We start from the raw sequence: 15,569 nt of genomic DNA, 5'->3' as shown, positions 1-15,569 counted from the left end.
GGGCAGTGCTGCTCGTCCGCCTCCAAGCACAGAACAGGTGTGAGTGAGCACACAGAGGGGTTGAGGGGAGAGCTTCAGACAGGGTGAGCCTCAGTGCTTGGGAACCGTTGCTAGCAGCCTGCAGGGGCGGCTGTTGGGCGGGAGAGATCCTGCTCAGATCTGCTCTCCTGGGATCTCGAGGTCGAGCAAGCGGCTCCGGGGAGGAGTGGGAAGCGCATGAGCGCACCTCTGCTGGGCTCGGGACCAGGAGCCAGACCTACTCGGCGAGCCCGAGGCTCAGTGTCATGGGCGGGCAGTCATCCTTGTCGGGGGCAGGCGCGGCCTAGTGACCCGGGAAAGGACAGGGCAGCTCCAGGATGACCACTGTTGCCTACACCTGGCTGGGATCTGGGCACACTGCAACGGGCACGAGCACCAGGGCACGAGCACCAGGGCACGAGCACCAGGGCACGAGCGTGGGGAGGGCGGGGGCGGGGAACAACGGTTTGTGGCAGGAGCAGCTCGGGCCTGGAACGGGAAGGGCAGGGGAGGGCGGGCACGAGCTCCGCAGGCTGAGAGTGGGAGGGCCGCTGCGGGCCGCGGGCCTCCAGGATGAGCGCCTGGGGGAGGGGGCGGAGGGGACCGGTTCAGGCACGAGCGCCTCGGGGGCAGAGGGAACGTGAGCACGAGCTGAGCGGGCACAGGCATGGGGACAGAGGGCAGAGCGCAGGCTGAGCAGGCTGAGCGCCTCAGGGCAGAGGCTGTGGGGCAGAGGGAGCTTGAGCTGGTGAGCACGAGCGCTGAGGGTTTCGAGGACAACACAGGAGCTGGGCGAGCATGAGCGCCTCGGGGCAGAGTCTGCTCGCGTTGGGGACGAGAGCAGTGGGCGCGGGACGGTCCGAGAGCGGTGACTCGGCTCCCAAGTTGTGGTGGGGCTGGGGGGGGTCTCTGAGCACGTGCCCGCTCGTCTGTGAGAGACCTTGGCTGCCCGCTGGGGGCGTTGCCGTGGGAGGGGCGGCTGGGGCTCCCGCGGGCTCCTGGGAGCCCCGGCCGTTGCTTCGGGTCCCTTCTATGCCCGGCCCCTTGCAGGTCTTCTTTGGGAACGTGGATGCGTCAGGGATCAAGGAGAATGCGTTTGACCCTCCCGTGATCGCCCGGTTCCTGCGCCTGCAGCCCTCTCACTTCAGCGTGCAGATGCGCTGCGCGTAAAACTGCTGGGCTGTGAGGCTAATTTCAGTGGTACCCGAAGCTTCCCTGGGACCTGGGCCCACGGCGGCGAACCTGAGGCGTGACCCGCGGGCTGCGCCACCCCCCCCCTGGCCTGTGTACCCAAAGGAGGGTCCCGGCCTGAAGCTTGGGAGGGAGAAACGGAGAAGCTGAACGGGGGGCGGCTACCCCAGCACCGAACTGCCCGGCGCTGACCCCAGGCCCCCCAGGCTGCAGCCTCCCCCTGGGTGTGAAGCAGGGGCCATCTCAGGCACAGCTCACAGCGTCGTCCCACAAGGCCAGCGTGTTTGCCACCTGGGCCCCTGGCAGCGCGACTGAACCTTCAGGGCCGAACCAATGCCTGGAGGCCCCGGGTAAGTAACTGCTGAAGGGCAGCCGTGGGGAGAGGGAGGCGGGTCCCTGTGAGGCTTAGCGAGCTGGGGATAAGCTGCTTTCGCGCAGCACTGCCTCTTGCCTGTGGCAGACCCGGACCAGCCGAGCCCTGACTAAGGCGCAAGTGAGTGCGCTGCTCCAGCGCCCAGGGGCCAGGGGAAGACTCGCAGCTTTCCCCGAGGGTGACCACGGGCGGGGCGGGCTGGCATCGCCCCGTTGCTCGGCTGCCCTCCAGGCAGTCCCCGGCTTCCGGGGGGGGGGGGGGGGCCGCCCAAACCTCCACCTGCCTCGCCCTCGGCTCAGCTCCCTTCCATCCGTCCCGGCCCTGCGTTTCTGCGTCTGAAACCCTCTTCCTCACTTGGGCACCACGCTAAGCCCTGGGCCGGCAAGGCTGCCCCCCGGGACTCCCGGTGCCCATGAACAGCAAAGGGCTGCAGGCGCTCAGCGGCCGAGGCGCCGGCCCGGGCAGGGATGATGGAGGCGCTTTGGCTCCGGGCAGGGATGATGGAGGCGCTTCGGCCCCGGGGAGGGATGGTGGAGGCGCTTTGGCCCCGGGCAGGATGATGGGTAGCTGGCCCGGGCAGGGATGGTGGAGGCGCTTCGGCCCCGGGGAGGGATGATGGAGGCGCTTCGGCCCCGGGCAGGGATGATGGGCGCTTGTTGGGAGGATGATGGGCGCTTATTTGGGCAGGGATGGTGGAGGCGCTCAGGCGCCGGCCCCGGGGAGGCGTCCTGGGGAAGGCGGGACTTTAAGGGAGCCGAGATGAGAAGGAAGAGCATCCAGGCCTGGAAAGCTGTGAGCCGGGTCTGACTCAGGGCCGCCCTCCCCGCGCCCGGGTACTGTCCCCCCCTCCCCCCTGAGGCGGAAGCCGCAGTTGGAGAAGGAAGGTCGTGTTTGAGTTACAACGGGGAGGTCCGTGTTCCAGCATGGGATTCTGGGAGCGGAGGATGGTGGAGCGGCGGGAGAAGGTCGCGGCCGTGGCGCCCTGTCCATGGGGACGGAAGCCCGTGGGGGCAAACGTCCGAGTCCGAGCCCCGTCGGGGCTGAAGCTCCGCGGGGGGTGGGGGTGGGGTCCGGTGATCCGGCCCCTAGTCCGGCTCCTTGGCGCAAGGCCTCCGCACTGGGCCCCTTGGCTCTGTGGCTCCGGCGTGGCCGAGGCCCGGGCACGGGAAGGCCGCCTGAATGTCCGCGGGCGCCGGGTGGACTTGGGGGGGGCAGCGGCGGCCGACGCCCGATCCCGTCCTTCCGCAGGAGAACGGGCGGGCGGAGTGGCTGCAGGTGGACTTCGGGAAGCTGATGAAAGTCACGGGAGTGACAACCCAGGGAGTGAAGTCCATCCTCACCAGCATGTTCGTGAGAGAGTTCTTGCTCTCCAGCAGCCGAGATGGCAAGCGCTGGACCTTCTTTCATCAGAACCACCAGTCAAAAGTCGCTGGGCTCCACAGAAGTAGGAACAGCCCCGGGGCGGTTGAACAGGCATGACTCCCGCCCACGGAGGCGCAATGCCCAGTCCCGTCAAGGCTGGGGGGGGGACACGAGCTCTGAGCACGGGGAGGGGACACGAGCACGAAGCACCGGGCCTTATTATGAAGGGGGAAGCACATGAAGGATTAAGCGCCTACTGTGTGCCAGGACTGGGCTAAGCGCTTTGCAGATGGCGCTTGGGTTGACGGAGGGGGCGAGGGACGCAAAGTGTCATTCAGAAGCTGCTCTCCGGCCTCTGAGTCCAGGCCTGGCGGCCTAAGGGGCCTAAACCACGGGCTGTAAGCCCCATGAGGAAGGCCGAGATTGGGATGGCTTTTGCCCTCTCAGTGAGGGGACCTTCTCAGCAGAGCCGGCCTCCGGCACCACTCGGGAGGCCCCAAGGACTGGCCTGCCTTGACGGGGGAATTCACTCCATTTCCTTTGCCAGTTCAGGAAGACTGATGAGCGTTTCCTCTGAGACCAGGATGGCCTCCTGGGAATTTTCTTACTGGATGCCCCCAGAAACCTGGCAGGGGAGGAAGCAAGTTTAAAGGTCACTGGGGAGGGGGATTCTGGTGACAGATTCGTCTGCAGAAGAAGTTTCAGCCTGGCTTGGCTGGTCAGAGGGTTTCTTTCCCCCCTTTACCCCCTTCCTCCTCTGTTCCTCCCTTCTCCCTCCCTCTGTTCCTCCCTTCTCCCTCCTCTTGGTGTCCCCCCTTCCCTCCCTCTCTTCCTCCCTTCCCTCCCTCTGTTCCTCCCTTCTCCCTCCTGCTGGTCCCCCCTTCCCTCCCTCTGTTCCTCCTTCTCCTCTCTTGGTCCTCCTTCCTCCTTTCTGTTTTCTCCACTTCTCCTCCTGCTGGTCCCCCTTCTCCTCCCCCTGCTCCCCCTCCCTGTCTCTTATTCCCTGGACCACTTGTGTTTGGCTGTAGAGCCCCTATCTAGGCCAGAGAATTCTTGAGCTCCTTTGCCTCCTGAAGCTGCTGATCACTTGGGTTTAAGGGCCTGGCTCCAATCTCAGCCTGGGGGCTGGAGCATCACTTCCCAATCGCCTTACAGAGGACTGACCAGGGTTCCTCTGAGTTGCTTCAGTCCCTCGTTCGATGTAGGTGGGGATTTGGTCCTGCAGCCGCCAGAAGCCGACCTGACATCACCCTGAAATGATTAGACCCCCTCGGGGTTCAGGTGAAACTGGGTCATCCTGTAAAGGACACAAAAGAGGCTCAGAAATTGGGAGAAAATACGCTTTCCCAACTGGAATTGGTCACTGGGCTTCTCCGAGGCTTCCTCGCCTCCTCTGGCAAACAAGGGCCCAGACCTCAGCCTTGAAGCCCTGGATATCCTTTCTGTGACCGAGCAGGTCCCCGTAGGAAAAATAGAGCCACTTCTCAGGGGCTCCCCGGTTCCCCAACCACTTCCTTTCAGACCCTAGTGGAGACAACTTAGGACTTTTGAGTTCAAGAACCGTTCCCCTTGTCCCCATGCAGCAACCCAAGCCTCCAAGCCCTCTGTCTGGGGGAGCAGCCTCTGGGAAGGAGGGGCCTGCTCTCTCTCCCCCCAATCCCAGAGTGCACCGGGCCTGCTTCCAGACCATGCCCAACAGCCATCATCTGTGTCAGCAACGGCTCCTCCCTATCAGAGATGTGCCTGGGAAGGCTCTGCTGAAACCCCATAGGCGAGGCCACAACAGGAGGTCCTCCCCGGGGTCCTCGGCACCACTGCCTCGCTGAGAAAAGGCAGACATGGTGTGATGACCAGTGGAAGTGTCAAAAAGTGTCTTTCCCTCCCTGCTTTGCCAGCATAACCTAAGGGACTGAAACGGCCTTTCCATCTCCTTTCCCTGTAGGGAAGTTCCTGAGTAGGGGGAAAGGGAGTGTAGAATGCGAGAGAGCTAGAAAGAAGAAAGACAAACTGGACAGGGGAGGAGGGAGGTCAGAGGAAAGCGAAAGAGGAAGGAGAGAGGAAGGGGTATGGGAAAGAAGAGGAGGGTTAAAAAAAAAAAGCTCTCCTCTCTTTAGCTCTAGTTAAGGGGAAAGCAGCATTGGACCCTTGGAGAGGGCAGTGGGCCCCCTGGAGAGGGCAGTGGACCCCTGAAGGGCAATGGACCCCTGGAGAGGGCAATGGACCCCTGGAGAGGGCAATGGACCCCTGGAGAGAGCTGGTCTCTGACATGGTCTTCAACCCTTGCCCTCTGTAAAGGCAATGACGGGGGCTTCAGGGAGTCCTCCCTTGTCCCTTTGGTGTTTTTACTCTCTCCCTTCCCACTGGTTTCTCTTCCTTTGCTTCCAAACAGCCTCATATCTTCTAACAATGACCATCACAGGCTCTCCTTAACCCTCCTGCCTCTTCTGCTACTTCTGCAGCTGGACTGGAGCCCTGTGGCTTTGGGGCCGGCTCCCTGGGGGTGGATCCTGGATCCAGGGCAGCCTGAGCAAGGCACCCATCCCTGGGGTGGGTTCCTGGGGAGAGAGGGCACTGGGCAGTGTGGGCCGTGGGCCGAGAAGAGAGGAGTTTGGAAGCCAGCAGTGACATGGGGGGCCGGGGCTGAGCCCCAGAGTAGGGAAGGGGGAACAAAGACCGCCAGGGAGCTGGAGGGAGAAGGGACAGTGGTTCTAGCCTCTAGCCCAGCCTGTAGAGCAAATATTAGGGCAGAAATCCCGGGCCACAAGGAAGCCTGTAACCTCACAACCAGTTCTGGTCAGAGAAACTGCCTGGCGTGGACTGAGCAGAGCTCGCCAGTAGGCTGACAACAATAACCGTTACGGCATCACTGTTCAGACTTCGGGCGGTGAAGGGCTCCAGAGCCAGAGGCAGCCACCAGGCCCTGCCACGGATTTGCTCCTTTTGAGAGCACTGGAAGCTTGTCGGCCCTGCCTCCGAGCTGCTCCTGAGAGCCCAAGTGATACTCCCTGAGGAAGCAGGAGCCGCCTGCCCAGCCCGGACCCTCCTGCCAGAGTGCCAAGGCCGAGCCTGAAGTCAGCAAGGAGCTTGGGAGGATGGACAGGCCCAGAAAGAACTGCACTTGGATGAGCCTGACAAAGGAGAAGAGGAAAACGTCAGGTAAATCGCGACGGAGAATAGATGGAGGAGAAAAATGTAAGCATCACCTGGGCGTCTGAACCAAAAAGAGAAAAAGAAAAAAGAATCCTCTGTGCAAACTGTCCGGCTGTCTGAGAACCAGAAGGCCCAGTGGAAACAGCATCTACCAGTGACCTCCAGGGAAAACCCAAAGGAAAAGTCCTGGGAACACGATGGCCAAAATGCGGGCCCAGGTGAAAGACACAGTCTCCGATCTTTATTGTGGCCCTCAAGGTCTTTAATACGCCGAATCCAACTGATGTTCCCAGTGTCCCCTCACCGGGCTCCTGGCTGTGTACACTTGGCCCGGCCAAACCGTGCTTCCTGCAGTCCCTCAGATACAGCCCATGGCTGACAGTGTGGGGCAGGAGAAAGCACAGGGTGGGCAGCAGCAACAGTGCCTGTCTTTTTCCCCTCCGTACCTCCCGGGAGAAGGGCCACCCTCGGGTCATCACTCCTGCCAGCAAGGACAGTCACCCTGAGTCCCAGTTTTCTGCCTCGGTTCCGCTCGCCCGCCCCAGCGGCCCTGCTCTCGTGTTTGGGAGTCTTCCCCAGCGTCTCTCCCGTCAAGGGGGACCCGTGTCCTGTCAAAGACCAAGCTAGGACAAGTGTCCAGAACTTCCCTCCAAATCCAGGAAGAGGAAAATGGGCCAATCTTTCAGCTTGGAAGCTGTCTCACAGCTACTCAACCCATGAGCAGACACTCCAAGAGCCCAGGTAATCTGAGACTCACAGAGGTCCATGGGACTGCACACAGAACCAATGGGGCTGCTTTGGGAACCTGGAAGGCCTGCCTCCTCTTAGTGCCTGGGGCCCTCTTTGACCCCAGCAGGGGCTTGGACTAGCTTGGTACCTTCTGGAGCCTCCAGCCCCCCCACCCCCACCCCACCTGAGCGCTGAGACACATGGGACTCTGGGCCGGCCAGATCCTCCATCCAAACTGTGAGAAGACAACGGCATGGAACATAGCGAGGAGTAATAGGGGCCTCCGCCTTCTGGGGCACAGCCCTGCAGCCTAGCCTGATCACACGGTACTTAGGACCCCACTGGGGATGCCTCCAACTGGGTCATGATTCCGGTCAGGGTCAAAGGCATTCCCATCAGCGGTGAGAGCCAGAACTGTCTCAGGAGCGGCTTTTGGGCCAGCTTAGGCTAAGAGCGTTTTTGGGACTGGTGGAAGAGGGGTAGGGAGCGCTGCTTAGAGGACCAGGCATTTGGTGTGGATTTGGTCAGGCAGGGATGGGGAGTGGCGCTTTGATGGAGGTCATGTCTGGGCAAGCCTGTGCCAGAACACTGGGGAAGAAGGCGGGGGCCCTGGTGAGCGAGAGCGCAGTGGCTCCTCCATAGGGGCAGAGGGCTCGGAGGCAGGGCGCCGGGCCTCATTCGTTAAGGGAGGGAGCCCCCACTTAGAAAAGCCTACCGTCCTGGGCAGCTGTCCCCACCTGGTTGGAGCTCAGGCTGCTTGGGCTCCGTTGTCATGGCAACAGGGAATGTTGGGTAACAGACCCAGTGACCTCATAGAGGCTGCCCACTGGTCTTATCCCGGGGCTCCTGAAGCTCAGCAGCACACTGGAGCCAGAGCCGGAGAGGGCCAGAGGGCAGAGGGAGACCATATCTGACCTTGCCTTGGGGGGGAGCACTTACCACTTGGAGTCACTGCTGGTGGTGAGTGCCATTCACCTCCAGGACAGAGATGAGGGGAGGCCTTGTGGGAAATGGGAACTACTGGGCTTTTTAGGGCTTTACAAGCAAATCACTTCCCAGGCTTCAGTCTCCAGAACTTGAACCCCCCCCCCCATTATCTAGTTTGGCCCCAAGGCCCAGGGGTGGGAAGGGGCAATAATTTGCCCCAAATCTCGCAAGTGCTACAAGTCACCACCTGCAGCAGGATCCAGGAAACCCTTCAGACTCCTCAAAAACACCAGACCTAACAAAAGAAACCCAGAAAAACCAAGGACATGGGAATGCCCCCAAAGGCTGCATGGTTGACAAGTGGGGAAATGTGCTGCTTTTTTCCTTCAAGCTTTTTGTTTCCTAAATGTCCCCATGGATAACTTTGCACATCCACCCTTACAGATGCTTGTGTTCTAATTTTCCTCCTTCACAACTCCCTAGACCTCGAGTGGTCCAATGTGTGTGTCAAACATGCGGTGGAAAGTGGTTTTAAGGGTTTGTACCTGCTCAACCTCACTGCTGTCTGGGGAGGGGAAGAGGAAAACTTTGGGATGCAAAACTTTGCGCTACAGCGATTGGCCGACACAGTCCTATACGTGTCGGGCAAAGTAAACTGGGGACACGGTTTTGAAAAGGCTGGTGTTGCCACGTGTCCCGGGGCGGCGCTCTCCCACAGGCCCACACCTGCACAAAGCAGGAGCCATTTGGAAAACTGAGCCGGTGAGGTCTGTTCCTTACCCCGATTCCAGCCAGTGGGGATGCTGTGCCCCTGAGGCCCCACCCCATCACTCTGCCCCAGGGCTCCGGGCTCCAACCCCCTTCCCAGGGGTTCTGAGCTCTAGGCCATCTGCTCCCTTGCAGTTCCAGCCGCAACCTCCCCGGTTCTCTGTCCTCAGACCGCCAACCGGAGCAGCCTATGCCAGGCTCAGGAGGGCGGTGTCAGAGGCTGACACTCTCTGGGCAGAGCAACCTGCTTCTACTCTGCCTCACTGATGCCACTGCCCCCCTACCTGGGTCCGCGTCTACTCTCCCCGAGTAGCAGGTTTATCGAGGCTGAAGAAGAGGCGGTGCGCCAAAACCCTCTGAGGCGCGTCCACATTCTCACGCCCAGAGTGGCTACGTCTTCAGCATCAGCCACAAGTACATTGTGCAGAGACCCGAAGCTGAGTGAGTTTCTCAACGACCAGCGAGGAGGGAGGCAGGCGTGCAGTGAGTGCCGAAGACCCGGGCCCTATTCCCTCGCTATGGTCGCCTATTGCTTCTTTAGTTTCAAATAAATGATGATCTCCTGGCTGGGCTGGTTCAGACTACGCGCTGCGCCTCAGCCTCAGACGAGGTGGGAGGGCGGGCGTATGTAACACCACGAGCCGCTTGGTCTCTGGCACCTGTTAGCTTGCCAGGCGCGGGTGCGCTTCTTACCCAATCCCATCACCCAGGAGGTTTGTGGCGCTCTCTCATGCCGGTTTGTAAGGAGGAACTTGGACATGGGAGACATTTGTCCAAGGGTATAATGTAGCAAACTGATTTGGGGCTGGATTTGGGCCCAAAGGCCTACTGCCCCCAAAGTTCTATCCCCGACTGGCTAGAAACGCTGCTTCCACTTTCCCTGCACTCCCCACACGCTGTGTGCTGGGTCCTGAGACCGGCCCCTCATCCAGGAACTGCCTTAGGAGGGTGGGCAAAATGGCGAGGAGCCTCAAAATGGCCCCTGATTCCCTGCTGACAAGATCAGGCCTTCCCCAGCTGAGGAAATCTGCCCCCACCTTCCCTGTGCATCTTTGCCCCGACCTCCTGGCCCTACTGTCCCGCTGTGCACCAACCCCTCCTCTGTCAGTCTTGGGGGTCTCTTCAGCCCTGACCTCCAGGACCCCGATGCTCCCACCCCCTTCTCTTCCTTTCTTTGGACTTAGATCCCCTTCCTCATGTCCTTGTGGATCTCTGCCCTTTGTGTCCATGGGGGGGTCTCAGTCCCTGATCTACCTGCCCCCTGCTGTTTGTTCCAATTTCCCCTCCTTAACCCTGAGCTCCTGATCTCCTCCCAGGGAACTTCCTCTGGATCTTTTCTCCCCACACTCTGCTTTCTCTTGCCAACTCCTTGTCCAGGCATTCTGCTTGGATCATCTTGCCCCCTGCTGTTCCTTTTCACTTTCTCCATCCTAACTCTGAGCTCCTGATCTCTTTCCCCTGATTTCTCTACAGTGTTGCTCCCTACAACCTTTTCTTCCTGTTCTTGGACTCCTGGTCGCTTTGTGGGTTTCTTCCCCTATTCTCCCTGCCCCCTACTAGTAGTTCTTTCAATATTCCCCTCCCTTCCCTTGAGCTGATGGTCCTGTGAATCTGTACCCTGAACTCTCTGCCCTGTATAAACTTTGCTTCCTGCATCTTGGACTCTAGGTCTTTTCCCCTCATCTTCTTGGGGGTTTCTTCCACTGATCTCTGTGGGGAATCTCTTCCTCTGATCTTCCTGCCCCCTGCTGTCTCTTTTACCTTTCTTCTCCTTATCCCCATGCTCCCGATCTCTTCCCACTCATCTTCCTGTGGATTTTTGCCTTTGTTCTCCACCCACTCTGCTGTCTCCTCTTCAAGTACTGTGGACCCTAGATCTCTTTCATCTCCCTGTGAATTCTCAGTGGGGGTCTCTGCCTCCTCTCCCTGCACCCTGCTGTCCATTTCAACTTTCCCCTTCCTTACTATGAGCTCTTGATCTCTTCCCCCTTGATGTTTCTGTGAATCTCTGCCCCGGATTTCCCTGCAACCTCTTGCCTCCTACTACAATTCCTCCCTCTCCCTTGCACCCCAGATCTGTCTGTCATCTCTCTGTGGATCTCTGCCCCGGTTTTCCATGGCTGTCTCAGGCCCAGCTCTCCATGGGGAGATTCTTTCCCTGATCTCCGGGCAAGGTCTTTGCCCCAGTTTTCCCTGCAATGTACTTCACTACTTTTCTCTCTTTCCTTACATGCCTAATCTTCCATTGGAAGGGTCTCTGCACCCTAATCTTCTTGGCAGGGTCTGTGCCCCGGATCCCTATGGGGGGACCCCTGATGTTCCTGTAGGTCTGTGCCCCGGATCTCTATGGGGGGGTCTCTTCCCCTGATCTTCCTGTAGGTGTGTGCCCCGGATCTCTATGGGGGGGGGTCTCTTCCTGTAGGTCTATGCCCCGGGTTTCTATGGTGGGATCTCTTCCCGTGGTCTTCCTGTAGATCTGTGCCCCAGATATCTCTGGGGGGGGTCTCTTCCCCTGATCTTCCTGTCAGTGTGTGCCCTGGATCTCTATGGGGGTTCTCTTCCCCTGATCTTCTTGCAGGTCTGTGTCCTTTTTTTCTGTGGGGGGTCTCTTCCACCGGACTTCTGTAGGTTTGTGCCCCAGATCTCTATGGGGGGGGTTGTCTTCCTGTAGGTCTGTGCCTCAGATCCCTATGGGGGGCTCTCTTCCCCTGATCTTCCTGTAGGTCTGTGGGCCAGATCCCTATAAGCGGTCTCTTCCTGTAGGTCTGTGCCCTGGATCTCTATTGGGGGGGTCTTCCCCGTTCTTCCTGAATCTGTGCTCTGTGTACTGGGGGTCTCTTCCCCTTATCGTCCTGTAGGTCTGTGCCCAGGAATCTCACTGGGTCCTTCCTGTATGTCTATGCTTGGAATCTCTATGGGGGGTGTCTTCCTCTGATGTTCCTCTACGTGCTTGTCCCGGATCAATATGGGTGGATCTCTGGGGGGGTCTCTTCCCTATGTAGATGTCTGTGGGTCTGTGGCCCAGATCCCTATGGGGTCTATCCTTCCAGTTAATAACATGAATCTATTCCCTGGATCCCCACAGAGTCTCTTCCTGTAGATCTGTGCCCCGGATCTCGGTGGGGGTTCTCTTCTTGAGGTTTGTGCCCCAGATCTCTTTTGGGGTGTTTCCTCCCCTGGTCTTCCTGTAGATCTGTAACTGGGATCTCTGGGGGTCTCTTCCTGTAGGTCTGTACCCGATCTCTATTGGGGTGTCTACTACCCTCATCTTCCACCCTGGGGTCCTGTGCCCCAGATCCGTATAAGGAGTCTCTTCTTGTAGGTTTGTGCCCCAGATCCCTATGGGGCTCTATTCCCCTAATCTTCCTGTTGATCTGTGCCACCGATCCCTATGGGGCGTCTCTTTCTGTAGCTCGGTGCCCCAGATCTCTATGGGGCGGTCTTTTCCCCTGATCTTCCTGTAGGTCTGTGGCCCAGATCCCTATGGGGGGTCTCTTCCCCTGATCTTCTTGCAGGTCTGTGCCCTTTTTTTCTGTGGGGGGGTCTCTTCCACCGGACTTCTGTAGGTTTGTGCCCCAGATCTCTATGGGGGGGGTTGTCTTCCTGTAGGTTTGTGCCCCGGATCCCAATGAGAGGTCTCTTCCTGAACTTTCACAGATCTATGCTCGGATCCCTATGGAGGGTCTCTTCTGAGGTCTGTGCTTTGAATCCCTGGAGCTCTTCCCCTGATCTTCACCTTGGGTCTGTGGGCCAGATCCCTATAAGCGGTCTCTTCCTGTAGGTCTGTGCCCTGGATCTCTATTGGGGGTCTTTCCCCTGACCTTCCTGTATGTCTGTGCCCCAGATCCCTATAGGGGGTCTCTTTCTATATGTCTGTGCTGGGAATCTCTATGGGGCATATCTTCCTCTGATGTTCCTCTATGTGTTTGTCCTGGATCTATGTGGGGGTATCGCAGAGAGGGGGTCTGTTACCCTGCTCTTCCTGTAGATCTGTGTTCTGGATCCCTATGGGGGCTCTCTTCCTGTAGGTCTGTGCCCCAGACCGGGTCCCTATTGGAGATTACTACCTATGGTCTCGGATCTCTATGGGGGGGTTCTCTTCCCCTGGTCTTCCTGTAGATCTGTGCTTTAGATCTCTATAGGGGGGTTTCTTCATGTAAATCTGTGTCCAAAGTCCTATAGAGGTCTTTTCCCTGAATCTTCCTGGGTCTCTGCCCCAGATCCCTATAGAGGGTCTCTTCCTGTAGGTTTCTGCCTGGACCTCTATGGGGGGTTCTCTTACCCTGGTCGTCTTGTAGATCTGTGCCCCACATCCCTATGGGTTGTTCTCTTCCTGTAGGTCTGTGTCCCGGATCTCTATGGGGGGGGGGTCTCCTTCCCTGGTCTTCCTGTAGATCTGTGCCCTGGATCCCTAGGGGGAGTCTCTTCCTGTAGTTCTGTGCCCCGGGTCTCTAGTGGGGTGTTTTCTCCCCTGATCGTCCTGTAGGTCTGTGTGGATCCCTATGGGGGTCCTATTCCCTATCAGTCTTCCTGCAGGTCCTTTCCACCATCTCTATAGGGGTCTCTTCTGTGCGTGTGCCCGGAATCTCTGTGGGGGTCCCAGTTCACGGAGATCTGTGCCCCCAAATCCTTTTCCTTTGCTGCCCCAGGGCCCTATATTACCTCTATGAGGGGTCTCTTCCCCTGTTCTTCCTGTAACCCTAACCCTTCCTTTAGTTTTCTGCCCTGGAGCTCTATGGAGGGTCTTTTCTGCTGTGATCAACTACAGGTCTCTTTAAGATCCTATAGGAATCTGCTTCGCTAGGTCTGTGCTGGATCTGTCCACCATCTGGATCAGGTCAGGTCTCTGGGGTGTGTTTTGGGATGGTCTCTCCCGGATCTCTATTGGGGTTCTCGTACTGTAGGTCTCTGCCCCAGGTTTCTATTGGGGGGGGGTCTCTTCCCCTGGTCTTCGTGTAGGTTTGTTTCCCGGATCTCTATGGGGGGGTCTATTCCTGGAGATCTGTGCCCCAAATCCCAGGGCCCTATGTCCCCCTATGAGGGGTCTCTTCCCCTGTTCCTGTAAGTCTGTGCCCTGGATTTCTATGGGTGGGGTCTCTTCCCCTGGTTTTCATATAGGTCTGTGCCCTAGATCCCTATTGGGGGTCTCTTCCTGTAGGTTTGTGCCTGGGATCTCTATAGGTAGGTTCTCTGGTAGGTTTCATTTTTTTAAAATAACTTTTTATTGACAGACCTAATAAGGGTGATTTTTTGTATTATCCCTTACTCTCACTTCTGTTCTGATTTTTCCCCTCCTCCTGCCCTCTCCCAAAGATGGCAAGTCCTATACATGTTAAATAGATTGCAGTGGATCTTGGATATATAATATATGTGTGCAGAACCAAACAGTTTTCTTGTTGCTCAAGGAGAATTGGATTTAGAAGGTGAAATAACCCGGGAAGAAGAACAAAATGCAAGCAGTTTACATTCGTTTCCTAGTGATGTTCTTTCTTTGGGTGTAGCTGCTCTGTCCATCCTTGATCGAATTGAAACTCAGTTGGATCTTGTCTTTGTTGAAGAAATCCACTTCCTTGAGATCCATCTCCTTATTACAGTATCGTTGTTGAAGTATATAATGATCTCCTGGTTCTGCTCATTTCACTCAGCATCCAGTTCATGTAAGTCTCTCAGGCCTTTCTGGAAATCCTCCTGCTGGTCATTTTTTACAGAACAATATTCCATAACATTTATATGCACCACAATTTACCCAACCATTCTCCAATTGATGGGCATCCATTCATTTTCCAGCTTCTGGACACTACAAACAGGGCTGCCACAAACATTTTGGCAGATACAGGTCCCTTTCCCTTCTTTAGTATCTCTTTGGGGAATAAGCCCAGTAGAGACACTTCTGGGTCAAAGGGTATGCACAGTTTGACAACTTTTTGGACATAGTTCCAAATTGCTCTCCAGAATGGTTGGAGGTATTCACAATTCCACCAAAAATGCATCAGTGTCCCTGTTTTCCCACATCTCTGGTAGGTTTCTGGGGGAATCTCTGGATTCCCCTGGTCCTATTGGGGTCTCTATTGGGGTTCTTGTACTGTAGGTCTCTGCCCCAGGTTTCTATTGGGGGGATCTCTTCCCCGTTCTTCCTGTAGGTTTATTTCCCGGATCTCTATGGGGGTCTATTCCTGGAGATCTGTGCCCCAAATCCCAGGGCCCTATGTCCCCCTATGAGGGGTCTCTTCCCCTGTTCTTCCTGTAAGTCTGTGCCCTGGATTTCTATGGGGGGGGTCTCTTCCCTTGGTTTTCGTATAGGTCTGTGCCCTAGATCCCTATTGGGGGTCTCTTCTTGTAGGTCTGTGCCTGGGATCTCTATAGGTACATTCTCTGGTAGCGTTTTGGGGGAATCTCTGGATTCCCCTGGTCTCTTTCCCGGATCTCTATGGGGGGGTCGCTCCTATATGTCTGTGCCCCAGGTTTCTATGGGGGGGTCTCCTTCCTTGGTCTTCCTGTAGATCTGTTTCCCGGATCTCTGGGGGGTCTTTTCCCTGGTCTTCCTATAGATGTGTGCCTTAGATCCCTATGGGGGGGGTCTCCTCATGTAGATCTGTGCCCAAGATCCCTATGAGGGGTTTTTTCCCCTGATCTTCAGCAGGTCTGCTGAATCCTATAGAGATCTCTTCATGTAGAACTCTGCTCCCTTGATCCCTATGGGGATCTTTTCCCTGGTCTTTAAGTCTTTACTAGGTCCCTATGTGGGGGTCCCTTCCGGTAGGTTTCTGCCCTGGATCTCTATGGGGGGGGGTCTTTTCCCCTGATCTTCATGTAGGTCTCTGCCCCAGATCCCTATAGAGATTCTCTTCCTGTAGTTCTGTGCCCGGATCTCTATTGGGGGGTCTCTTCCCCTTATCTTCCTGTATGTCTCTGGCCCAGATTCTTATGGGGGGTCTTTTCCCCTGGTCTTCCTGTAGGTCTCTGCCCCAGGTCCCTATAAGGGGTCTCTTCCTTTAGATCTGTACCCCAGATCTCTATGGGGCTCTTCCCTGAGTCTTCACTGTGAATCTGT

At 57.4% G+C, this 15,569-nt stretch overlaps 1 protein-coding gene across 1 annotated transcript; it reads left to right on the top strand.

Moving 5' to 3' along the window:
* The first annotated feature begins 809 nt into the window (after positions 1–809).
* On the top strand, positions 810–5,471 carry LOC100926609 (coagulation factor VIII-like). The gene is given in 6 exon segments (XM_031944726.1): positions 810–1,171; positions 1,174–1,215; positions 1,416–1,512; positions 1,514–1,559; positions 2,831–3,026; positions 5,404–5,471. Coding segments are annotated over 6 exon segments (804 nt in total). The 5' UTR covers positions 810–816.
* Positions 5,472–15,569: the final 10,098 nt, after the last annotated feature.

The sequence above is a fragment of the Sarcophilus harrisii genome, chromosome X (assembly GCF_902635505.1).
Source record: "Sarcophilus harrisii chromosome X, mSarHar1.11, whole genome shotgun sequence".
Classification (NCBI taxonomy): Eukaryota; Metazoa; Chordata; class Mammalia; order Dasyuromorphia; family Dasyuridae; genus Sarcophilus; species Sarcophilus harrisii.
The sequence above is the reverse complement of the archived record's forward strand: the minus strand, read 5'-3'. Positions and strand labels throughout refer to the sequence as shown.